Consider the following 27229-nt stretch of genomic DNA (forward strand, 5'->3'; position numbering starts at 1 on the left):
CTCTCTACCAAAGAGCACTATCATGCAGTTGCTAAAGCCACCATCGGTTACCATCTGTGTAATCCTCCACACACCCCAGTTCTTCCATCCTCTGTCCTCATGTGCCTAACAAAACTTCTTGATCATCCTCTTCTTTCTCCTCCCCACATCCCACATTCTTTGCACCCACCACCATAGCCTCCCTTTCACCAACTCCAACACCCATGTGTGCTCCAGTCCAACTTACAGCTCACCAGCCTCTGACTCAGTGCACAGGGCCGATGGCACAATCATTTACAGTCATAGAGATGTACAACACACAAACAGGCCCTTTGGTCCAACCAGATATCCCAACCCAATCTAGTCCCACCTGCCAGCACCCAGCCCATATCCCTCTAAACCCTTTCTATTCATATACCATCCAGATGTCTTTTAAATGTTGTAATTGTACCAACCTCCACCAGTTTCTCTGGAAGCTCATTCCATACATGTACCACCCTCTGTGTGAAAAAGTTGCTCCTTAGGTCTCTTTTATATCTTTCCCCTCTCACCCTAAACCTATGCCCTCTAGTTCTGGACTCCCCGACCCCAGAGAAAAGATTTTGTCCAATTATCCTATCCATGCCCCTCATGATTTTATAAACCTCTCGAAGGTCATCCCTCAGCCTCCGATGCTCCAGGGAAAACAGCCTCAGCCTATTCAACCTCTCCCTATAGCTCAAATCCTCCAACCCTGGCAACATCCTTGCAAATCTTTTCTGAACCCTTTCAAATTTCACAACATCCTTCTGATAGGAAGGAGACCAGAACTGCATGCAATATTCCAACAGTGGTCTAACCAATGTCCTGTACAGCTGCAACATGACTCCCAATTTCTGTACTCAATTCTCTGATCAATAAAGGAAAGCATACCAAATGCCTTCTTCACTATCCTATCTACCTGCAACTCCACTTTCAAGGAGCTACGAACCTGCACTCCAGGGTCTCTTTGTTCAGCAACACTTTACCCTCAGAAAAGTACAAACAGCCATATTATTATTCTACTACTCGCCTTTTCAGTTGAATTATAAATTTACAGCACTTGCACTAAAATACAGAAGGAAATATCAAAAGTACTTGCACAACAGTGGCTGGCTTCCTCATTGCTAGCCTGGAAAAATGAAGATTTATATGCTGCGCTGCAGTCTGTTAGATGGTGCTGGATAGCTGAAAATCAACTTTCCTATTGCCGAAGTGCTCAGGAAGGAATGATCTTTAAAGCTGGAAGAAATGATTGAAGGAAGTGCCCTTTTTAACAAAAAAGAAGAGATGAGCAATCCAAAGAGTGGCTCCAACTTTGGAATGGGTGCATCTATTGACCCACAGTCAGTGGTGAAAATGTGGTTGAGAAATCCAAAATCTAGGATTTCTTCCAACACTTTCACAGTGTGCCTTTTCATCAGAAGGATCCCTGCCTGAATGCCAGCCTGTTTGAAAGGCTTGGTTCCATCAGGTGGGGACTGTGCAAACTGGGTACAGATATCATTGAGCTAGAGGTTCTGTTTCTTAAAGGGGGGGGGGTCGGTCGGTGACTGGGGCTTCCAGTTGAGTGGGGGGAGCTGAAACCAGTGATGTCCACAGGACCAGATGAGAAGAAGTCAGAGCAAAACTTAAGCAGAGGCTTAATTGTTAGTGAAGGGTTCCACATAGCAAGAAAGGATCATTGATTAACCCATCAATGAAGGACAACATAGCAACACAAACCCCTTGAACCTCAAAACAAATGCAAAGCAACAAGAGTATACCAGTGAATGAACACTGAGTACAGAAGCCATTATATAAATGCTGTCTTGGAAAGCCATCAAATGTTTACAGAAATGTTATGGAATTTTAAGTCAAATATTAGTTATGAAGTCAACAAGAGGAATGAATTGGGAGTGAAATGTCACCTTGTATCACTGTACACAGTAACCCTAGCACACTCTGGTCAATAATGTTTGACAATAAATACATTCAGAAAGCATGAATGACATTGAAGCATTTTAAACAATACTCTTCTCCACTCTCTTCTTGGGCAGTAGATATAAACATTTGTCCACACATACGAACAGATACAAGAACAGCTTCTTCCCTGCTGTTATAAGACTTTTGAATGGACCTCTCCAATATTAATGTTGACCTCTCTCCCTGCACTTTCTCAGCAGCTATAACACTCTCTCCTACACTCTATTCTGTTACCCTGAGGCACTGTATAGTATGATCTGCCTGGAAGGCACACAAAGCAACACTTTTCACTGTTCTTCGGTATATGTGATAGCAACAAATCAAATCAAAACATTTTATAACATGCATACAATAGCCCACACTGCAGTAAAATCTATTTGGATGGAAAATTCAGCAAAATCTTACTGACCTTTTCCCACATTTGAATGCATGTATATGCTAAAATGTTTGGCAGAATTTTGAGGAGGTTTCACTGCCTTTAAATTTTCATATCCATCAATATTTCCTCATAATAAATATAAATTAGTTAAAATGTAGGCATCTTTTAAAGTCAAATTTAGTAAGAATTTTAAAACAGTAACTATTGGGGAAAATGATCACGTTTGAAAAGTTTCATTCATTATTTATAATAAAGTGTACATAGTTGAGCTCCTTCATAGTATTATAATTATTTTATAAACAAACTTTGGATGAGGGAGAAGGGGGAGAGAAAGAGGGTGGGGTGGTAAGAAAGAGCCGGGGGGGGGGGGGGGGGGGCGGGGGCAGGAGAGACAGTTCTGACAGCATCAAGTTCAAATTAAGCCTGGAGCTATTCACATGTGGAGGCAGTCATTTGGATGGCCATCTTTGCATATATGCTAAATCAGCCCCTTAAGAACAGACTTCTGTTCCGTGATCTACAAATAAAATTAAAAATAGTCGTTACTCCTGATAAAGGGGCAAAAATGCATCATAAGGAAGGGGGCTAAAATTACACAATTTTCAAGATAATATCACACAGTGTCTTTACCTTGACGATTTAGGAGGTGAAGATGGTGATAAATGGTACTGAAATATGGTTCATCCTCCAGTACACCACTAACAATGTCTCTAAATAGCAAGTATGGTGCAGCTTTCTGATGGCAGGAGGGATCATTTATCATTTATATAAAGTCACCATAGTCCTGCTAGACCAAAGGGCTGCTCTCTCATTAGAGGGAGGTTTAACATAAGGGTCACCACACTTCAAGCAAGGGGGAAGTCTGAGAAGGAGAATCCTTCATGATAACCTCAGCCAGTGTAGGAATTGAACCCATGCTGTTAGCAGTATTCCACACTACAAACCACATGTCTAACCAGCTGAGCCTACCAACACAGCACTTTACATCGGAGGCCACTACCGAGTGAGAACAAAACACGCTGGAAATTACTGCATGTAGGGCAGCATCCGTGGGGAGAGACACCAAGCTAACATCTCAAACTTAGATGACTCCTTCTCAGAGCTTGGGAAGAGCAGTTACCATACCACACTGTGATGCATCCAGATAGGACCTTTTCTATGGTGCATCTATAAAAATTGCTCAGAGTCCTTATGGACATGCCAAATTTGCTTAGCCTCCTGAGGAAGTAGAGATGTTGTTGTGTTTGCTTGACCATCGCATTGACGTGGGTGGACCAGGACATATTGTTGGTGATCATCACTCCCAGGAACTTGACGCTGTCAAATACCTCTGCCTCAGCAGCATTGATACACACAGGAGCATGCCCTCCATTCCGCTTCTTGAAGTCAATGAGATGCTCTTCCACTTTGCTGATGTTGGTTGAGAGATGGTGTAAAGACAACAATGTCATTAAGCAATCTATTTCTTGTATTCTGTCTTGTCGCTGTTTGGAATTCAACCTACGAGAGTGGCATCAGCAGCAGACTGGTAAATGGAGTTGGGATGGAATTCGGCCACACAGTCGTGAGTGCCTACATAGTACAGTAGGAGGCTAAGTACACAGCCTGGAAGGGCACTGGTGTTGAGGATTATGGTGTCATCTATTCTTATGGATTGCAGTCTATGGGTAAGGAAATCAAGGATCCTGTTAGTTGGGGGGGGGGGTGGTTGGGGAGAGTAGAGACCTAGGTTTCAGATTTGAGATGAGTTTGTTTGGAATTATGAAGGCGGAACTCTAGTCAATAACTGAGAGGCTGCTGTAGGTATCCTTGTTATTCAGATGTTCCAGGGATGAGTGTAGGGCTAGGGAGATGGCGTCTGTTGTGGACCTGTTGTACTGGTAGGCGAATTGCAAACGATCAAAGCAATTTGATAGGCTGGAATTAATACGAGCCATTATTAACCACTGGAAGCACTTCGTAATTACGGAGGTCAGGTGGGAGTCATTGAGGCGCGTTGTATGATTTTTCTTTGGCATCAGGATGATGGTGGTCTTCTTGAAGCAGGTGGGGACTTCAGGTCGTAATAAGGTGAGATTAAAGATATCTGTGAAAACTCCCACCAACAGAGACGCAGAAGATCTGACTGCACGGCCGGGGATTCCATCTGGGTCAGCCGCTTTGCACGAGTTCACTCTCAGGATTCATCATGCATTTACAGTAAATAATAATTAGGATGGGGTAGCTGGAAGGCAGACAGGGAAGAGGCTTCAGCTACAGCAGCAAGACGAAAGCGGCTGCAACTGCTGTGTGTTGGCCTCTTTCCCGTCTACACTGAGCAGCTGACAGCTCAACTGGGCTCTGACCCAATTTCCACACTCGCTCCAACTCAGCTTAAAAATGTCAATGGGAATTTCCTGCTGAGATGAAGGAAGACAAGCTCAGGCAAGCAAGAACAAGCCTCACATTGATCAAAGCTATTAATAAATAATAAGGTTCTGCCAGCATTTTAAAGGTGACCTTAACAACTGTTTGCTTCTCCATAACTTGAGACTTTTATTCCATTTTCAACAAAAAGAACAAACACCTGCAACAACAGCAAAAATTTTCATTCATGCTTAAATCTCTCCCGCTTGGGATACTAGACGATTAAAAGATAAGGAGGCACAGTAAATTCTCTCACGTGAATATGCTGCTCCAACTCACTTGTCCAATTCCATTGCTTGTTTTAGTCAGAGATAAGAGGAGCAAAACATTTATCAAAAACAGAGGAAATTAGCAGCTCACAGAATTCAAACACAAAATGATAGTTTTAGATGAGACCAAACCATACCAGTACTTGTGGCAGAGCTTCTACGGCTTAAAGAACCCTGAAGTTTGGATCAGCTGATTAAATGGAAAAATAGAAATGTGTGCTGTCCACCCCCAACTCGTACGGATGCTGATTGTTATCTAGACTTACATGAAGAATGACCACTTGAATAGAAAGGTATGAAGTTTAGGAATTCACTTTAAATTCCTCTGTGGGGCAGAGTAAGTTCCCAGTGACTTACAGAATGAGTTGATATATTACGCATTTTACTCCACCTAATGAATTCCAAATGGCAGAGAGCAGGATTCAGCAGTGAATGGATATGTGACTGAAAATAGGCGAGCAAACAAAAGGTTTAAATTATGTAACTTTTGCACAGTTGGTGCATATAAATTCAGTCAAACACTCAAACATCAATCCAAAGACCACAGAGACCGTATTAATACCAACCAAGGTCAAATTCAATCTTTGACTCCAGAAAATAATTATTTTAAAACCTGATTTCCAATCCCACCTTCTGAGTGTGCAAAAGTGATCAGAGTTTGGAATGTTCAACCTAGAGGTACATATTTTCCAAACATCCTGGAATTGTTAAATTTCATCCGTCTGAAGTATTTTCTATTTCGGTTTTCTGGCCTCAGCAGTCTGCACAATACACTGATTGCCTGTCAAGCAGGAAAGACAGCAGTAATACCCTTAGCCCCCTGATACATCAAGTCGGGGAAGAAAATCTAATCAAGACCTATCAACTGGACACTAGCTTCGGGTCTGTTCAGTGCGATAGATCAGTTGCCTAACTTCTTCAGTTCAATTGGGGCAAGACCGAGCCAAAAAGAACAAATATTAACTTTTAAAATAAAGTGCAACAACCTCCTTTAAGTATAATTAGTAGGTACATAAAACAGGACATGGAATAAAAATCTGATATCTCTGAGAGAAATCCAAAGGCTCAGCTACAATTCTCATTTCCGCCGAAAACAAATAGATGCTTTATTTTGCAGCTACCTCTTTGGTCAACATCCCCTTCACCCGCCACCTCCTCCAGCACTCTGAATCAGTGTCTACCCCTAGAGGATGGAAGTAAGGCCCAATGCTTTAACACTTTAGTTTGGATGTGACTCATCTCATTTTCTTGGACTCAACTAGAAACTTTTTAATTTCTCAGTGGAGTAAAAAAATCTTGCAATTATGCAGCAACTGTCATGAAGTCAACCTAAAACATTTTAGATCCAATTGTACCCTTTTGAAGATTAGTCCCTTATGTCATGCAGTAAATGCAAGCAGCCAGTTTGCACACAGTGTCCTACAAACAAGAATACGACAGTGACCAAAGAATCTAACATGGATACTTACAAACACATGAATTGGTAACAGAAGTGAATCATTTGCCTCTATAAGTCTGTGCTGCTATTCAATTAAATCAGGGTCGATTTACAGTTCGCACTGCCATCCAATCCCGATAATAATGGATTTCCCTGCCAATGAGAATCTACCCACACCTCCATCCTAAAAAATATTCTATGGCCTCCACCTTCACCATTTTCTGAGGCAGAGTGTTCAAAAATCACACAGCTCAGGGGGAAGAACAAACCTTCATCTCTGCTCTAAAAGGGTGACTTCTAATGTTGAAACAGAGGGTTAAGATTAGGGAGCATGGTTAGGAGATAGGCAGGAAACTCAATGTGCATTAATCCCTAGTTTGGTTCATCTACAAGTGTACACATTCACCTGGTCAATACCATTTAGGATCTTGTACATTTAATCAAAATCACCCCTCACCCTTCCAACTCCACTGAGAACAAGCCCAGCCTGTGCCATCTTTCTTCAAAACATCTAACTGAATTCAGGTATCAATCTGGTAAATCTCCTGTGAAACACCTCCAATGTCTTGACATTAGTCCTTAAGTAAGGAGTCCAAAACAGTGCAGATTATGAGAAATTTAAAAATCACACAACAACAGGTTATTGTCCAACAGGTTTATTTGGAAACATTAGCTTTCGGAGCGCTGCTCCTTCATCAGGAGGAGCTGTTGGACTATAACCTGGTGTTGTGTGATTTTTAACTTTGTCCACTCAGTCCAACACCAGCTCCTCCAAATCAGACTATGAGAGACAGTCTCACCAAGCACAACATCCTTACTTTAATGTTCAATACCTCTCATAATAAAGAACTAGCCTTCACAATCACTTGCTGTACACTTGCACTAGAGTATCTAGATCCCACTGCACCTCAGAATTTTGAAATCATTCTCAGTCTAGACAATACCTTGCTTGTTTATTCTTCCTGTCAGACAGCTTGACATTTGTCCCACATTATACTGCTTACTCATGTCACCTATCATGTTGCCATCTGCACACACTTTTGCACCTATCCTTAAATCATCTGCAAATTTAGCCACATGTCTTCAATCCCCTCATTTAAGTCAGTGATATAAATCATAACAAACTGGAGGTTCAGCACAGACCCCTGCAAAATTCCACTTGTCACATTTTGCCAATCAGACAAAAACCGAGTAACTCACACTGTTTCCTGCCAGCCAATCTCCTAAACCATGCTAGCACATTACCCCTTACACGTTGAAATGCTACTTTCACACAATAAGCTTCGATGTGGAGCCTTGTCAAATCCATTCTGGAAATCCAAGTACAGTACATAAAGGGCAGCCCCTTATCAACAGTGTATGAATGATTTTATTTTCTCTTGTATTTTATAGCAATACAATAAAATACAGTGAAAAGTTGTCAATTGTCGCCATGACTTGGGGCAATTTCAAATAATTTAAGAATAAAGGGGGAAAAAAAAGAAAGATATAGCTTAAAGAGAGTCCATTAAAGAGAGTTCTTTTGGAATATTGCGTGCAATCCTGGTCTCCTTCCTATCGGAAGGATGTTATGAAACTTGAAAGGGTTCAGAAAAGATTTACAAGGATGTTGCCAAGGTTGGAGGATTTGATCTATAGGGAGAGGCTGAATAGGCTGGGGCTGTTTTCCCTGGAGCATCAGAGGCTGAGGGGTGACCTCATAGCGACTTGTAAAATCATGAAGGGCATTAATAGGGTAAGCAGGCATGGTCTTTTCCCCGAGGTGGGAAGTCTAGAACCAGAGGACATGGGTTTAGGGTGAGAAGGGAAAATTATAAAAGGAACCTAAGGGGCAACTTGTTCATGCAAAGGGTGGTGCGTGTATGGAATGAGCTGCCAGAGGAAGTGGTGGAGGTTGGTACAAGTACAATATTTTTGATTAGATTAGCTTACTTACAGTGTGGAAACAGGCCCTTAAAAGACATCTGGATGGGTATACGAACAGGAAGGGTTTAGGGAGATATGGTCCAAGTGCTGGCAAATGGGACTGGATTAGTTTGGGATATCTGGTTGGCATGGTGAGTTGGACCGAAGGGTCTGTTTCCGTGCTGTACATCTCTATGACTCTATGATCAGTGCTGAACCAACTCATTGCCATTACCAACGCCTGTGCTGCCAACCTTTCCTCCACTGCTTTCATCGCGGTCTGCACTGGACCCAACCAATGAAGTTGCCGATGTGGAGGTGCCCTCTTTTGCCGCTGGGTTGATACCCCTCTGCCACTACCTGACAAACCCATGTCAGAGTAGAATCTCTCGCTGCCCATCTGCCACCACCTCACTGACGCCAACACCGGACCCAACCAGTGACCAAGTCACCGATCCTCAGGTGCCACCTTTCACTGGTGGGCCTATCTTGCCACCATCAGCCTTCACTGATGTAGCTGCCGCCGATTGTGATATCAAGTCCTGAGCATCGGAAAGTAAGATGGACCTCACCCTGGGGACTGCGCACTGGGCCCGCCCTCCGTCCGTATGCTGGACTCTCGCAGCCGCCAATACCATCTGAGCTAGAAACGGGAGGTAAGTAAAGGCAAGGAGAACAAAACAAAAAGAGAAAAGGAAAGCAGTTGGAATGGATGAGTCAGGCTCTGGAGCCCTCCTCTGCCGACATCTTGTTTGCAAAAGTGTTACTTTTAAAGAATTCAAATTAATTTGTTAAACAGAATTTCTTTTTCACAAAACTGGAAGCAAAATTCAATCCTACTGTGGTCACCACTACCTTGAGGTGTCTTCACTCTGAAGTCGTTCATCAATCCTCTCACATTACACAACTCCAAAATCTTGTGTAGATGTTCAGTTCCAGAATATGCTGATTTAAAACTCGGAGACAGATTCTGAATGAGGCCTCACACCTACAATCAGCGTCTGATTTGAGATGTCACCTTTTGTATCTCTGCCTGATTGAAGTTCAGAAAGTTAGGTAGACACTGATAAAACCTTGAATTATCTCGGGGCAGTGACTTGAAACAGATTCTGAATTTGCATCTTAATCAATTGAAACTTGTGGGGCTGGGAAAGGGGTCTGAGAAATAAAAAGGAGGGTGGGGGGAGGGGGAAGGTAGCTGGGAAGACGATAGCAGATGCAGGCAGGGGTGATAGTGATAGGTCTGAAGGGACGGTGGAGTGGGTGGGAGGGAAGGAAGATGGACAGGTAGGACAAGTCAAGAGGGCGGTACCAAGTTGGAGGGTGCATCTGGCATGAGGTGGGGGATGGAGATATGAGGAAACTAGAGAAGTCAATATTGGTGATAAATGGCTCCATTTCGGAATGGCAGGCAGTGACCGGTGGGGTACCGCAGGGATCAGTGCTGGGACCGCAGCTTTTTACAATATATGTTAATGATATAGAAGATGGTATTAATAATAACATTGGCAAATTTGCTGATGATACTAAACTGGATGGCAGGGTGAAATGTGAGGAGGATGTTAGGAGATTACAGGGTGACCTGGACAGGTTGGGTGAGTGGTCAGATGCATGGCAGATGCAGTTTAATGTGGATAAATGTATGGTTATCCACTTTGGTGGCAAGAACAGGAAGGCAGATTACTACCTAAATGGAATCAATTTAGGTAATGGGCAGTACAGAGAGATTTGGGTGTTCTTGTACACCAGTCAATGAAGGTAAGCATGCAGGTACAGCAGGTAGCGAAGAAGGCTAATAGCATGCTGGCCTTCATAACAAGAGGGATTGAGTATAGAAGCAAAGAGGTTCTTCTGCAGCTGTACAGGGCCCTGGTGAGACCACACCTGAAGTACTGTGTGCAGTTCTGGTCTCCAAATTTGAGGAAAGACATTCTGGCTATTGAGGGAGTGCAGCGTAGGTTCACGAGGTCAATTCCTGGAATGGCAGGACTACATTACGCTGAAAGACTGGAGCGACTGGATGAGTTTAGAAGACTGAGAGGGGATCTGATTGAGACATACAAGATTATTAAAGGTTTGGACACTCTGGCAGCAGGAAACAGGTTTCCGCTGATGGGTGAGTGCCGAACCAGGGGACACAGCTTAAAAATACGGGGTAGACCATTTAGGACCGAGATGAGGAGAAACTTCTTCACCCAGAGAGTGGTGGCTGTGTGGAATGCTCTGCTCCAAAGGGCGATGGAGGCCCAGTCTCTGGATTCATTTAAGAAAGAGTTGGATAGAGCTCTCAAGGATAGTGGAATCAAGGGTTATGGAGATAAGGTAGGAACAGAATACTGATTAAGGATGATCAGCCATGATCATATTGAATGGTGGTGCAGGCTCAAAGAGCAGAATAGCCTACTCCTGCACCTATTGTCTATTGTCTATCAATTCATTTCCATAAACAGAAGTTGCTCAGTTCTGAGGAAGGGTCACCAGACCCAAAGCGTTAACTCTGATTTCTCTGCACAGATGCTGCCAGATCTGCTGAGCTTTTTCAGCAACTTCTGATTTTGTTTCTGTTTTACAGTATCCACAGTTCTTTTGGTTTTTATCAATCCATGTACTTTGTTTTGAATGATACATGCACACACATATAGAGCCTTTAGGACTTTTTTTGCTATCTTTGCAGCATCTAATCTTGACTATCAATACATTGTTAGGCTATCCTCTGTTCTTCCTACCATTGCTCAAACTTCATTTTCCACAACACTAGTTTGTTCTCCTGCCTCAAAGCTATCCCTTGATTGGTTACATTTACCCACACTTGATCCCTCATTTTCCTGACCTTGTTTATTTTAGTCCTCTTTACTTCCCTAGTTATGTGGCTCATAAGAACACCAGTCCAAGCCTGGTTCAGGCGGAGACCATGGCAACGATGTAGATCCTATTTTCCTCAATATTGGTGCCAACTCTATGAGCAGACACCCAATTCTCCCACACCAGTCTTTCAACTACAAACTCACTGCTCTCATCTTAACATCTTCCAATATGCAAGTGACTCTGGTAGCAATCCAAGAATTATAACCTCTGAGGTTCTGCTTTCTAACTTAGCCTGAAATTTTATAGTAGTACCTTGGCAGCACCTCTTTCCTATATCTACCAATGTTTTTGGTACTAACTTGGACCATAACCACTATATCCTAAAATTCCCACTTTTAAGTTCTTCTCCAGAATGGATATTCTACACTCTGTCATCATGCAGTCATTAGGACACTTTTTACTGCAGAGAACAGTGTCAATGCTTTCACTATACTGTTTCCTACTACATCTACATTCCTTCGTGCACCCTACTCTGGACTATTTTGACGGCGGTAGTGGAGGAGAGGTAAACATCAAATCTCTGCTCTTCCAAAGAGGTGCCACATCATCTTTCATGTCCAGGGAACGATCATTTGCCCTGTCCAATCAGACAATGACACTATTCTAGTTTCTTCAAAATTCATGGGACGTACATGGACAGGAACAAAATCAGGACACTGGGCCCTTTAGGCCTGGTCCTCCATTTGGTAAGGTCATTTTGGATTTGTGTAGGTGTTGGATTCCACATTCAGATCAACCTCTCCCCCATCCCCCCACCCCCTGCCCACCATCACCAAACTAAACTTTGATTCTTGTTAGATAAGGAATCAATCCAAAATATTTAGTCACCTACCTCCACTATCCTGAGGCAGTTTCAAAGTTGCACAACCCTCAAAAATTCTCACCAACCCCTCCTGTTTTATTTGACAACATTATTGCCTCCTTTTTCTGGACTCACCACTCAAGACACAAAGCAGCTCAGGCCAAAACGTGGAATGTTTTCAAGAAGGAGATGGATAGTTTTAGATCAGAGGGCTAAAAGGATCAAAGTGCATGGGGAGAAAGTGGGAACGGGATACGGAGTTGGATGATCAGCCATGATCATACTGAGCGGCAGGCAATGCTCAAAAGGGCTGAATAGCCTACTCCTGTACCTATTTTCTATGCTTCTCTGAAACAATTTCCAGAACCCTATGTACTCATATCAAGTCACCCTGTCTTCTATTCTCCAACGGAAGCAAAGGCCACCTTTGTCTAACCTTTCGTTATAAAGTCAACGTCGCATTCCAGTTATCAATTCAGTCAACTTCCTCTGAACTGCCTCCAATGCACTGACATCCTTTCTTAAATAAAAGGAGATTAAAGCTGCACACAGAATTCGAGAAAACTTCAGTATGGTCCTTCGAGACGACGTCTTGAATTTGATAATTGCTGCCGAGCTATTTCACTTTGATCACAATGAGGGTTTAAAACATCTATCTTGGTTTTTCAGCTAAACACAAAACCATACACTCTGTGGAGGTATGAACTTTATAATACATGTAGTGAAGGCCATTACAAACTGAACAAAAGTCTAAACCTGGAAAACTGAATAAACAAACATTCAGTGGGCTAATGAGTATCTTTAGAGATAACATATATTGGATAAGTTATTGATACCTCTGTCTATTCCAAATGACACAATATGGATTACCAACATTTCCAGTTTTTATTATGTTGATACATGCCATAATAATTACTGAAAGTTACAAAGCGAGGCCTTGCGAGGTAATGATTGAAACAATAACAAATGCCTTTCCTAGTCATTGTTGGCATGTGGAGACAAAACGATTCCACAGTAATGGGCTTGAACTTAACAGCAGCCCAAACCTATTTAAATTTTAAACAGGTTTGTTTATGTGTTTCAGTTGGACGGATAGAGTAGAAAAGAAAAGAGATGGTCCAAGTAACTATGGAGTAAGGGGACTCTGACACTGGGATTACGTTTAAGAAAGTGATTTTTAAAGGAGTGCATTTCAACTTCAGAAATATTAATGCACAAGACTGCAATCTAAGCCATAGATGGTTGCTGAAATGTAAAAATAACAATCCAAATGTAAGAGAAACTCAGAAATGCAAGTTCCGTGGTTAAAAAAACGTCTTGAGTTCCAAAGAAGAACCAGGTGCTCTCACAAAGCTTCCAATTGATGTGGTTTCTGCAGTTGTATGTCTTTACTTAGACTAAACTCAACACAAATCCATAGGGTTCCTTTAACCAGAAACTCCAGGAGAGATCAAAAGTATTTTAAACCACAATATTAACTCCAGAGCGCTGAACATATTTTCTCAAGATATAGAGGAACCACAGCTCCACCCAAACCCCAAATGACCTTTGACTGTATTTAATGCAGGGATGCTGGTCTTCTCAATTGTTAGCTTTCAAGTCAAAAACTCTGCCCCGTGAAAACAAACCACCCACTCAGCAGGGCCTAACACAGCAACAAACGGCATATTTCCTATGACCATTCCAGAAACCACAACGTCTGAAGCAATTACTTGATATAGTCTTCATGAAGAAACTTCTCTAAACATTAGTCTAAGTTACATTTTTGAAAAAAAGAAGTGTAAGTCAAAGAGCTGAATGGAGCAAATTGGCTATTGACCTATAATTAGGTTGGGACATCTAGTCGGCATGGAAGAGTGGGACCAAAGGGTCTGTCTCCATGTTGTATGTCTCTATGACTCTATGACCACATTGATAAATGTGAAATGTGATATGGGTCCAATTGGTTTAGTTCCACCTTGAATAGGGCAAAGACAGCTCTTCTGTAATTGCTTGAGACTTACCCTGCCATCAAACTATGTAACAAATTAATAAAGAGAAATACACAGTTCATTTCACAACTACAGGAGGTCATTTCATAGCCAATGTATTAAGTGCAGTTTTTGCTTTGATGTAGAACTTGCAGCACTCAATTTCCAACACAGCAATCACTCACTCACAAACAGCAAATGAGATAATGATCTGATTATCTATTTTATTGAAGTTGGTTGGGAACTAACTATTGGGACAGTCACTTGAAAAATCCCTCTGTTGTTCTTCAAATGTCCTGAATGAACTTTAAATGGACGAGCAAGTCTTGCTCATATGGAGCAAAATAATCAGCTGCAAGCAACGTCTGTAACCTATGAACAAGCACTAAAATAAAATGCAATTACTTTCAGCCACAAGCTTTCAATTAAGATTTTACTCCCTCTCTACAACCGCATTCCATGTCACTCTTCCCCAGTCACTGAGTCGTGAACATGGAATCATTTTAATGACATTTCAGCACATCACTGCCACAATGATGCTTTCATACCAGCCAAAAAATGGTTTGGAAATTAGTCATAAGTTTAAAAAGCTAAACAAGAAAACCTTAGTATTCATCACTTCAGTTTCTCTTTATTCACCATTCTGGTCATATATAAAAAGTGTCCAATAAGGGAACTATTTGATCAATCCAGGCATCACCGGTCCACCTGATGGTGGTGGAAGTGAGAGCTGGGACAGATACATTTGCCTTTACGCTGTTCTCTTTTGGTCACACACATTCTGTGGCTGGCAAATCGGAAGTCAAGGTTGTTCAACCTTCAACTAAGATGCAGCTACTGTAATGGCTGAGTTTACATCCATCATGACAGGGATGTCACGATTGGGATAAAAAGTCTGAAAGCTTCTATAAATGTGGAGAGGTGGGCTTGAACTCCAACAGCAACCCAAAACTTAAATTTAACCATATTTAAATCAAGAAAATGATCATACAGTTAGAGATAGATTTTGAACCTAGTTGTAGGTAGAGGCCCCAAACACATTTAACGTGTTAAAATTAACATGTAGGGACTTACACCACCAAAGGTGACTTTCAACAACCTTTGATAGGGAGCATGAACCCACGGCGGTGCTGGAAAAGCACAACAGTTCAGGCAGCATCTGAGGAGCAGGAAAATCGACATTTCGGGCAAAAGCCCTTCATCAAGGCTTTTGCCCGAAACGTCGATTTTCCTGCTCCTCGGATGCTGCCTGAACTGCTGTGCTTTTCCAGCACCACTCTAATCTAGACTCTGGTTTCCAGCATCTGCAGTCATTGTTTTTACCTAGCATGAACTCATGGACAGATTCAATTATTGTGGGTAATTTGAGGAGTAGGGACTCTCTCAAAACTGCTGTTTGGTCATTTACATTAGCCTTGTGAAAGCTACACAACCAGTCACTTACTACTTTGAACCTTCCTCTCTGAAACTCAGGATGTCCGCACATATCAGATACTCAGTCCTTTTCATGTAAATCATATACAACGCATTAAAGATTAAATGAAAAGCGCAGCATATTCAAGGATCCAGTTGTATTTCTGCAATCGTGAACACGATAACTATTCATGTGCATCACTTGTAAAGTCAGCAGTATTTTTCCAATGGGAATCATGTTTTCACAGCTGCCTCATACCACACGACCTGGCAGAAGAAAACAATTGTGTGGTAACAAGTCAAAGGTTAACGCTCGTGCCTTGTGCCCACGCTGCACTGATGCTTTACGTCCAATATAGGACATAAGTAATTAGTAAGGCAAACAGTATATTACATTCATCGCAAGAGGATTTGAGTTCAGAAGTAGGAATGTCTCATTGCAGTTAGACAGGACCTTGGTGAGATCAGACCTGTAATATTGCACACAGCTTTGATCTCCTAAGAATAGATATACCTGCCACAGAGGGAGTGCAGTGGAGATTCATTACGCTGAAACCAGGGATGGCAGGACTGTCCTCTGGAGGAGAGAGATTGGTTTGCCCGGATCTGTACTCACTAGAGTTTAGGAGAATGAAACAGGATCTGATTGAAACATAAAATTCTAACCAAGATAGAAAGACCAGATACAGAGAGGATGTTCCCAATGCTGTACAGTCGAGACATGGGGAAACGGTCTGAGGATGTGGGGTAGGCCATTTAGAACTCAGTCACTTCGCTCTCACTTTCCACAAATGATATCCTTCCTTCCTTTCCACAAAGTAATTACGCTCACAGCTCTCTGCTTGTTCTCTCTCAAAACTGGAATTAAGAGTCTAATGATGAGCATGAATCCATTGCTGACTGTTGGAAAAACCCACCTGGTTCACTAAGGTACTTTAGAGAAGGAAATTGCTAGCCTTACTTGGTCTGGCCTACATGTGACTCCACACCAACAACAATATGGTTGACTCTTAACTGCCTTTTGGGCAATTAGGGATGAGCATTTAAATGCTGGTCCAGTCAGCAATACTTTCATCCCATGAATTAATTTAAATAAAACAATGAAGGTATTACCCAACTTGGATAGAGATTGAGATTTGTTGGGTAGTGACAGTGACCATCCAGTGACTAGGACCTTGTTGGTCATTCCCAGTGTGTGCCCTGCTGGTTCACTGGAAAGGAGGCTTTATTCCAGATGCAGGTGTCAGCAGTGACTTCTTACAACAGTCTGACACACTGGAGCTCAGGGACGATAGAAGAGTGATTGTTTGCCTGCGGACTGCATTGTGGGATCATGCTTCTTTCTAGGTGGTTCTTGATGGCCTTCCCATCCATCTTGGGGAGGGCAATATGGCTGGTGCTGCTGCTGGACCGGTCATTGGTGACGGCACAGCCTCAGTAGCAGGGAAAGCTGAAGCTGTGCAAGCTGGCTATCTGTCATACTGAATTCTGGCTGCAGAGGAGTACAGCCAAAGTAAGTGAAGTACTGGACAGATCAAGTGTTTTCCAAGAAGTTAACAATCATCTGTCATGCAGTGATTGCATTCTCCGACTGACGTGCTTTGAACAGCAGCGTCTCACCTGGCTAGTGCTGGGGATCCTCAACATAACTGATCAAAGCCTTCACAGCTAGTCAATTTCACTGGAGGAACACTTCCTGCTATGTACCTGCCTCCGTGATCCAGATGAAGCACAATTACAGTGTGGAAGCTGTGTGCTTCCAAAGAAGAAGGACTTCATGACTGAAAAGCCTCCGAGTTAACTTTTTAAATCACTTCAATTCTCTTTCCATTCCAGACCTATAAAAGGTTTCTTCCATTCGGAACCTACAGCAAAGAAGAGGAGAAGTAAGCAGAATGATGCTGCGATCTCAATCAGCTAGCTTTTTCAGCTCTTTCCCATCCTGCATTCACTGGAACCTGTCTCCTTTTACCGGAGATAATTCGACCAGTGTCTGAAACAGAGAAATGTACTTTTCCTTGGACCAGAACAAAATAATACAGACCTCGTATTGCTGGAAATAAGTTAGAACTTTTACGTTATTCTATAACTCGCAGTCATAGAGTCATAGAGATATACACAGCACGGAAACAGACCCTTCGGTCCAACCCATCCATGCTGACCAGATATGCCAACCCAATCTAGTCTCACCTGCCTGCACCTGGCCCATATCCCTCCAAACCCTTCCTATATATATGTCCATCAAATGCCTTTTAAAATGTTGCAATTATACCAGCCTCCACCACTTCCTCTGGCAGCTCATTCCACACACACACCACCCTCTGTATGAAAAAGCTGCCCCTTAAGTCTCTTTTGTACTTTTCCCCTCTCACCCTAAACCTATGCCCTCTAGTTCTGGACTCATCCACCCCACTTCTATAAGATCACCCCTCAGCCTCCGACGCTCCAGGGAAAACAGCCCCAGCCTGTTCAACCTCTCCCTATAGCTCAAATTCTCCAACCCTGGCAACATCCTTGTAAACCTTTTCTGAGCCCTTTCACGTTTCACAACATCCTGCCGATAGGAAGGAGACCAGAATTGCATACAATATTCCATAAGTGGCCTAACCAATGTCCTGTACAGCTGCAACATAATCTCCCAACTCCTGTACTCAATACTCTGACCAATAAAGGAAAGCATACCAAACGCCTTCTTCACTATCCTATCTACTCTACTTTCAAGGAGCTATGAACCTGTACTCCAAGGTCTCTCTGTTCAGCAACACTCCCTAGACCTCACCATTATTCTTTATGCTTGTATTTAAATCTCATTTGTGCTTTGCACAATAGCATGTTGACTGACATTAGTTCATATACAAATTATTAACCCAAAGCACCTCATGATTTCAAGGGAACATGTTAATTCTGCTCTCTCAGTCTACACAGTTTCAAATAATGTCAGCCACAGTCAATTTTGAACCAAAGTCATTTTTCTATCAATTCTTACTATGTACATAAACTGCCACAAAACAAGGTACTGACAGAGACATTCAACCTATACATTAAAAAAAATGCCAACAAATGAAACCTCAATTTCATACCCAGTAGGGAAACAACTTTCTTGCATCTGTGCAAATGTGCAATGCACTCCCTTCCTTTTGTTGTTATTTTGAAAGGCAGCATTAATTTGGAATATGCTCCTGTTCTATGGGACAGTCAACTCGTCTACATTATGTCTGATATATTGCTGGCTATTACAACATCTGTTGGAATTCTACTTCATAAAAATTACATCCATAAATGACAAGGAGGATTCCCAAAAGGTATTCCAGAATTCCATTATATATGAGCACACATTCTGATTTGGCTGATTGGTTACCAAAACTTAATTGCTTCAATAAAAACAGCAATACTAATTCTTAGTTGGGCCACTAGCCAAGCATATGCTCTTGCTTTAATAAATTAAAAACACAGAAGCAAAATGAACAATCAAGTCAGGTATTTGTGCTCCATTTGATTTTAGTGCAGTGTAAATTATTACAATCAGAGTGTTACAACACAGTGCTGATTTGATATTGCAGAAATTGCTTCATTCTAATTAGATTCAACGTAATGAGGCCATTGCACTGAACTAGATATTTGCAATGGAGCACTAAACAGCAAAAATAAATTGGAGCACGTTTACTTGAGAGTTTGTGCCATTAACACACATTGTTGTACAAAATTAACACTTTCAAATTACCGCTAACCTTGGGTTTGTCTTTAATTCAAACCATTGTGAATTGACTATAAATGTTCGGCTCCACATCACTCAGTTTTACCACATCCGCAGTTTAAAAAAAAGGTTGCATGAGACAATTTAAACCACATGCTAATGTGCAAAAGGTCAGGGACAGAAGAATAACGAGTCTCATGATTCCTCCCCACACTCTTTTTCCTATCAGTTCAAAGACAGAGTTTACACCTACCTGCAATATAAGCAGCATCTGAATGAGTGAAGGAGGGATCCTTGCACGTGGCCGGGACAGAGCATCTTCTAGCTTTACGTTCAGCGTGATAACATTCCTGAAATGCAGCAGGGCTATCTGTCGAACGGTGGGTTCCTTTCCCTGTTAAATCAATTGAAAACAAAAGCATTAACAAAAAAAAAGGGAGAGTTAAAAATAACATAGGACTTCAATGCTCACAGCTGTATGAAAATCTGCAGAGTTATGGGTTAAATCATGACAGAAAGCATACGAATCTACCATAGTAAACTACAGTGAAACTATATCACCAAACCCGCACAACGTTGCCCTTGCAACATCTAATGAAAGTAAATGGTGTCAATGATGCAAATTACAATTTTATATTTGAACCCTAGGTTGTCCAACTCCAATAAAATTTTACTGAAGTAATCATCAATCACACCCTATATTCCTTTATAGGTGTGGTTATCACTGGCAAGACCATCTCCAATTGCCTTATGGATATAATGAGTCGAAACAGATCTCACTTTTCATTGTTAGAGTATAAACCTAGGGTTGCAGATCAGGCAAGAGGTGCTGGTGAGTCTCCTAAAACCACTGTGTCATTGGTACACCCACAGAGGGTGGATGGGGAGGGAGTGTTAGGATTTTGATCCAGTAAAACAAGGAAAGGCAATCCAGAAGTCAAGATGGTGTGGGACTTTCAGAACGCAGTGTTCCTGGAGCCCTCATCTTTCTAAGTGGTAAATTTTGATAGTTTTCAAGGTACTGTTGAAGAAGCCTTGGTGAGTTATTTGGTACATGCTATTGCTACTGCGATGGTGCAGAGAGTCAATGCGTCAGGTTATACAGAGCCAAACAGGTTGCTTCGCCCTGGATTGTGTAGAGCTTCTTAAGTGCAGTCCACACAAATGCATATATTGCATCATACTCTTGACTTGTGCATTGTAGGTGGTGAGCAGGCTTTGCAGTGTTAGGCAGTAAGTTACTTAAGACAAAATTCCCAGCTTCTGACCTGCTCTTGTATTCGTTTTTTATACAGCTGGTCCAGTTCAGTTTCTGGTCTTTAGCATCTTTAGGATGCTGACAGAAGGAGATTCACCAATGGTAATGGCAACAAACATCAAATGGAGATGGCTTCCTGAGGCAGCCACTGCCTGGAATTTGTTTAGCACAAGTAGTACTTGCCAGTTATGAGTCCAAGCCTGAATATGCTCAGTCTTGCTGTATGCTTCAGTATCTGAGCTGTGAAGAACACAGTGCAGTCATTGGAAAATATCCTCAATTCTGACCTTACAAAGCTGGGAAGCTCACAGATGGAGCAGCTGAAGATGGTTATACCTAGAATACTGTATTAAGGTAGTCCAGCAGAGATGTTCTGGGGCTAAAATGATTGGCCTCCAACAATCACAACTAGCTTCCATTGTATTAAGTACAACACTTTAGATAGATGGAAAGGTGTTCTTGCCAATTCCTACTGACTGATGCTACACCCAGTAAAATATGGCCTCCACATGAAGCTCAGACATTTTCACAAATTCAGCTGTAATAAAACATGGAGCAGAATGCTCTTTATTATATACTTCAGAAATGCATTTCAGTCTGCAAGTTTAAATCTGAGCTCATCCTTTTATAAATAAGAGAAAAGAACACATTGAATATAATTAATGTTCAATCTTAGCATGTGGGTATCACTAACAAAGCCAGCAAATATTGCTCATCCCTAATAACCTTGTAAAGGTGGTAGAGAGTCTTCTTCTGGGAGCAGTTCGATACAGCTACGTGGGTTCTTAGATTACTTCAGAAGGCAGTTAAAAAGCAACTATACTAGTGCATGGTTAGAGGTACATATAGTCCAGACCAGCTTACTTCCTGCCATGAAGGACATTAAAGACACCAGCTGTGCCTTCACAACAGGATGTACACCTTCATGATCATTGTTAGTGAAGCCATCTTCTATTTGGAAGTTTTTATTAAAACTGAACTTAATTCAAAGAACAGATGTTCAAAACTCACTAACTGCTACTCAGGATTAGCCAAAAATCTCTAGATTAACACTGTTGATGCTGTTGCCTACATTTACAACTTGATTCAAAGATAATTTAATTGTGTGTGCAATTCTGTTTGACGTTTTAGCTAATCTCAGTATAATGACTGAGGAAATGGATGAATTTATATTCGTTAATGGCTACCCTGTCAAGTTGATGTCCGAGAAGAAGACTGCGTCAACATTAGTGCGAGCGATATCAGATAATTTGACGGAATTCCCTCTTGTAGTTGCTCAATTTCAGCTGCTCATTTGTTCAGAATTGATTCACTGGATCCTAAAGCGTCCCAAAATTGAACTGTGAATTATTTGATATTTTGTTAGGAACTACAAAAATGTTTTATTTGGAGAGTCCTACAAACTGCAGGATGCTGGACGAAGCATATTTTACAAAAGATGCTCTAATTGTTTGTAGACTGATCTATATTTATTGCTTTAGGCACTATACATATAAGTTGTTGTGATGAACAGCACTGTTTCTGTGCAATACCTTATAAATCTCCTCATTTTAATGCATGAGTATTTGCCTGAATGCTGTGTTGACGTTCTTATAGTGAGGGCAGGAGAATATGATGGTCAGGGCACACTATCCCACTTATGACATATAGCAAGAGGCAGGTTGGGGTTCATCAGAGATTCTGTCTGGCCAGTAATTGACAAAACTAATGGCATGAAAATCAAGTAAGGTTTGTAAAGAATGGACAAACCACTTCAACAGGTTGCTGGCCAGAAAGCATATAGAGTCACAGAGATGTACACCATGGAAAAAGACCCTTCGGTCCAACTCGTCCATGCTGACCAGATATCCTAAATTAATCTTGTCCCATTTACCAACAACTGGCCCATATCTCTCTAAACCCTTCCTATTCAGACACCCACCCAGATACCTTTTTAATGTTGCAATTGTTTCAGCCTCCACCACTTCCTCTGGCAGCTCATTCTATGCACGCATTACCCTCTGCGTAAAAACGTTGCCCCTTACATCCCTTTTAAATTTTTCTCCTAAACATATGCCCTCTAGTTCTGGACTCCTCAGCCCATTGACCCATCTGATCAAGATCCCATTGCACTCTGAGGTAACCTTCTTCGCTGTCCACCACACCTCCAATCTTGGTGTCATCTGCAAACTCACTAATCATTTCTCCTCCAAACCAACAATTTATGTATGGAGATATCATCTGGAATTTTTTCCAAAAAGTTAACAATGCTCTCCCCTCCTTTAGTGCTGCTCATCCTGACCTCTTCCCAAGGTTGAAGTATCCTAACTAACAAAGACAACAGTCTTTCACCCCCAACATCCAGGTTAGAGTGCTTTGTTTTCCACCTTTTAAAAAAAATCTATGCGACAAAATGTATTTTGTAGTTCAGGTGCTAGTACTCAAAAGGCACTGCAAGCCTCTTCACCCTCAGTGAGGCAAATTGGCTTGATGGTGCAAAGGAACTGCCCATAAATACAATGCTGGAGCCAAACTCTTATGGACTCATCTCCTTGCTCCTGGAATGGTATGCATACCCAATGAATAAAGATTACTAGAATTCACATTGATCATCTCGTCTCAAAAGAAATGAAAAGCAGGGCCTGTTTCCACGCTGTTAGTAATCTAATCTAATCTAATCTAAGTACTTCCCTTCCTCATCTATAGTGCACACATGCAACCCAATTAATTTACTGAAAACAAGATATTCACAACACATTGCGCTAGCCTGAATCTATTTTCTTCCATTCCTCCAAGCACAATGACAAAATGAAGGCAAACTTCACTTCTACCTCACATTTCTATCCAGATTGAACTCCTGTAGCTGTAGTATGCCCCTCCGGAACCACAAAACAAAGGGACACAGATAATCATAACACCTAAATTGCTAATGACAGAATTCTGCTCAAAATTCAGACCGCCTCACAATCATATAGGGAGGGCTTACAACACAGCCTCCTGACTCACTGCATTCCAATGTTCTGAACTGTTCCGAGTGTAGAATTAAAAATAGCAGCCTCTCTCCTTTGGGATCCTAATTTCCTTTACCTACATAGTAAACAAAGTTGATTTCAGAATAACAATGTTCCCGCAGACTAACTCATTGCCTTACCTGAGAAAGCAGAAAGGCTGATGGAAATGTGAAGCGAGCTATCTTTTTGGGCAATTCACTCCTGATTGGAAGATTTGGCATAAATCCACCAGAGGCACTTCAGGTAGGACATCAAGAATTGCATAAATACACTCAACAAATTACTATACCAACCTGGCTCCATTAGTAGCGTTTGCACCTTTAAGAAATACTGGAACTCAAGCTCAGTCCAGTGTGATGCTGGATGAGTGCTTCATTGTCTCACCCTAACTTCTGACAATCTCAACTGAGACACGTCGAGATGGAATGTAAAGACCCCAGGACTTTGAGGAAAATCCCTGCTTGCCAACACTGCTTCATAATCCATGCCATCACCTTGTCACTGGACAAACAGTCCAAAATCTAGACTAATGCTTAGGAGATATCCTTAAAGTACCACCATCACATTGAAACTCAATTAAATTAATTCATTAAGTAGATAAATAAATCTGGGATTGAAAATTTGTCTCTGTGAAATTATCGTCAATTGCTATAAAAGGCCAGCTGTTCTTGTTCCTTAGGACAAGAAATCTGTGTAACCTGGTCTTGCCTAAATGTGACTCCAGACCCACAGCAAGGTAGCTGTCTTGCAAGCTATTCAACTGTACTCAAGCTGTACAGGAAAAAGCCACAAGAACTGCAGTGGTTCAAGATGGTAGCTGCCACCATCTTCTCCAGGAAATTTGGGGAGAGTAAATTAGTGCTGGCTAACCTATTGACAACCGCAAGCCATGAATAGTTTTTTTTAAAAGAAAGAATGCAAGATTTCCTTTCTCTTGGATTTGTTTTTCTCTACTGCCTCACTCCAGACACACAAACAAATCTGGTGAGCAGCTCCAACTTAATGAGATGCCTTAAAAGCAAATGCTACCTTTCATGACAAGTATTAATTTGTTATAATGTTTCAGCATTGTCAGAGTGTGGGGAACCTAAAGGATCATGGAATGGTACTGCAAAGGAGGATGTTAATTAGCCCAAATTGGTGCTGAATTTTTTAAAAAAATTGTTCAGGGTACTGCTGAAAGAAAGTCATTTTGTCAAAGCTTTTGTTCTTGGACTCATGAGGACAGTTCACAAGAATACTAAATCAAAGCAATACATATATATTGTATGAGAGGACAGTACTTATTGATTAAAGTGTAGACCCATTGGTAGAAGAGATGCCTTACAGAATGATGATTGAACATTAACTGCTAAGCCTTATTTGAATTTCAGACAAGACACGGGGCCTTGATTGGTTCACTTTTTGGGGCAATGCCGTGACCAGAAAATGGCTGACATCTGTTTTGTGGCATTGAAGCTGGCGCAGCACTGCGTAACACATTCTGTCTGTAAAGAACGGGGACTTGTATTTTATTATATGTCGCTTCCATGATGTGCCATTCTGTAACCCTATTTGACAATTCTAAATTGTCTGTCATAATAATTATTTGCACACTCAGGATTAAGTAGCAAAATGCTGCCCAACTGCAAAAAGCACTCTCAATGTTGTACAGTGTGCTGTAAGCATTTCATGCATTGGGTAGCCGGGTATGGTCAGTATCTTGCTTGTTGTGAATCGATGAGGGGCTAAGCTATTTGTTATGATCATACAATCTTTGTGACGGACATCCTGCATCACACTGACACTGAATTTCACATACCAGATTATTCATTTGTGGGATAGCATAACTTGTTTATTTTAGCTCATTGGCACTATCCTATCATCATGAATTCCATTTGTGTTGCTAGTGGGCAGTAGCAGTGGGAAAGAGTGCAAATCTGTTGGTCAAATCTTTGACACGGTGTAATCTGAGGTAGACTGCTCACATTTTAGGACAAGACATCATGAATGTGGGCCCATTCATGATTTTCCATGATACACAACAATAAATGCTACTGAAGAGTATTCCAAAGCCAGTTTATGAACAATGGCTACCTAGATCAGGTTGGCAGATTGTATCCAACAACATATCTGTTTAGCTGTTCGCAATAAGCAAACTATGACTACCAACCAGTTTGCACTTTTAAAACTCACAACAGTGTTTAGCATTAAATACAATTCTGCAATTGGACAATTTTTTTTAATATAATACTAATTGTGAAAAGATTCACACACTGCTAACCAATTTTGATGTGTTTATAGTGTGGTGCATTTGCATGCACTAGAAGTTACATATAAATACACAGGGCCTTGATCTTTGCAGACAGAAAGATCATGAATATATACTCTGCCTGATTCAATACAAAATAGATAAGTTTGTTGGTTCATTTCTCAGGGCAATGTCCTGACCAGCGTCAACCTGCCATGTTTAAAATGTATGTACAGTTTGGCAGTTAACAGTCAGTCATCACTAACAGGTACATTCTACACGGCAACTCCTTTGCCAAGCAGAGTCCACTGGTCAACCAACCATCCTATCATACAATTGTTCTAACAAGTACAAGACAAAAAGCTTTGCCAAAATACTTCTTTTATCAGCAATATACAAGTTCAGTGTTATCAAATCAGCAGTTTTGCTCTACTCCTGTTCTGACCAAACAACCCCAATTTATCTCCAAACATTCCACTTCTATTCCCATTGTATAGGCTCTTACCAAATCTGTATCTTAAATGTCTGTTTTTGGAATTTCACCAATTAGTGTATGAATAAAAAAACTTGCCTTATTTCATGGCTGGCCCTTTGTCAATGAAAAATTAACTGAAAATAAACTGATTGTAGCCACAGGCATTGGGTTTTGTAGGCAAGAAACAAAGTAGTGTACCAGTTTCTGACTCTTAGACAACTGGAAAAGCACATGCTCTGTTCTCGGTAGGATCAGAAGGATGGCTACATTTTTGATACTCCAGATAAAATCTTTCTCCTGCAATGGTGTTCTTTTCGGTGATGCTATCTCCAAAGTAGTTTTGTGTCTCAGTATGTTGATGGGAAAATGTGTGTGTGCAGACTAGAAGTTAAAACGGCCAGTAATGCAGCCAAACCGAGACACTAACCATGAAAATAACTTGCTTAATTTAGTTAGAACAATATAGAAATGAGCAGATCAATACAAGCAAAAATAGATTCATGGAATACTTTAACTTAGCAAAACTTAGTAGATTTTAACTGCAATCCTCCTTTGCTTTATTGAAAAATAAAAATCAATTCATGAAACAATAATTTCCTCCTCTAGTAAGTGATGCTCATGCGCCATAACATTCTGAAATCAGATTAGACTCAAAACATGAACTGTTCTCTTTCCACAGACACTGCCAAATCTGCTGAGTTTCTCCAGCACTCTCCACGTTTGCTCCATTTTGGATGTTGTCATTCTAATGTCAATAGCCCATGATTTCATGATGTTGACATTGTTTTCAAGGCCAGGTCAGGCTTTTTCCCCCACTCTGTGACATCTATTTTCATCTAGCAATTTTACATTTCTTGCACTCTTTGATCATGCTAAAATTAGTTCATTTGCTGTAGTAGCAACCTGCTTCATTTGGGTTGACGTTTAAGCACATCTGCCAGCAATTTAGTTTTGTTTCTCATTTCAGAATCATCCAGAGTTACGTTATTTGTTATTGAGTGGTTATCTGCCTCTGTTGAGAAGTAACCAGCATTACACTTATCAGCACCAGAAAACAATCACCATTTCTCCCTTCTGTTTAAAAGAGAGATGACTTAATAACATAAGAAATAGGAACGGCAGTTTGGCCCCTCAAGTCTACTCTGGTATCCAGTAACATCATGGCTAACCTGA

The 27229-nt window shown here is 41.3% G+C and overlaps 1 protein-coding gene across 4 annotated transcripts in view; it reads right to left on the reverse strand.

Moving 5' to 3' along the window:
• The window catches only part of LOC140458168 (proline-rich protein 5-like), a 134048-nt gene that overhangs the window by 25982 nt on the left and 80837 nt on the right, over positions 1 to 27229 (reverse strand). For all 4 annotated transcript variants that reach the window (XM_072552362.1, XM_072552363.1, XM_072552364.1 and 1 more), the window contains one exon: positions 19357 to 19497. In XM_072552362.1, coding sequence (XP_072408463.1) covers positions 19357 to 19497 — 141 coding nt within the window. The remainder of the gene's footprint in view (positions 1 to 19356; positions 19498 to 27229) is intronic.

This window comes from Chiloscyllium punctatum, chromosome 32, assembly GCF_047496795.1.
Source record: "Chiloscyllium punctatum isolate Juve2018m chromosome 32, sChiPun1.3, whole genome shotgun sequence".
Lineage (NCBI taxonomy): Eukaryota > Metazoa > Chordata > Chondrichthyes > Orectolobiformes > Hemiscylliidae > Chiloscyllium > Chiloscyllium punctatum.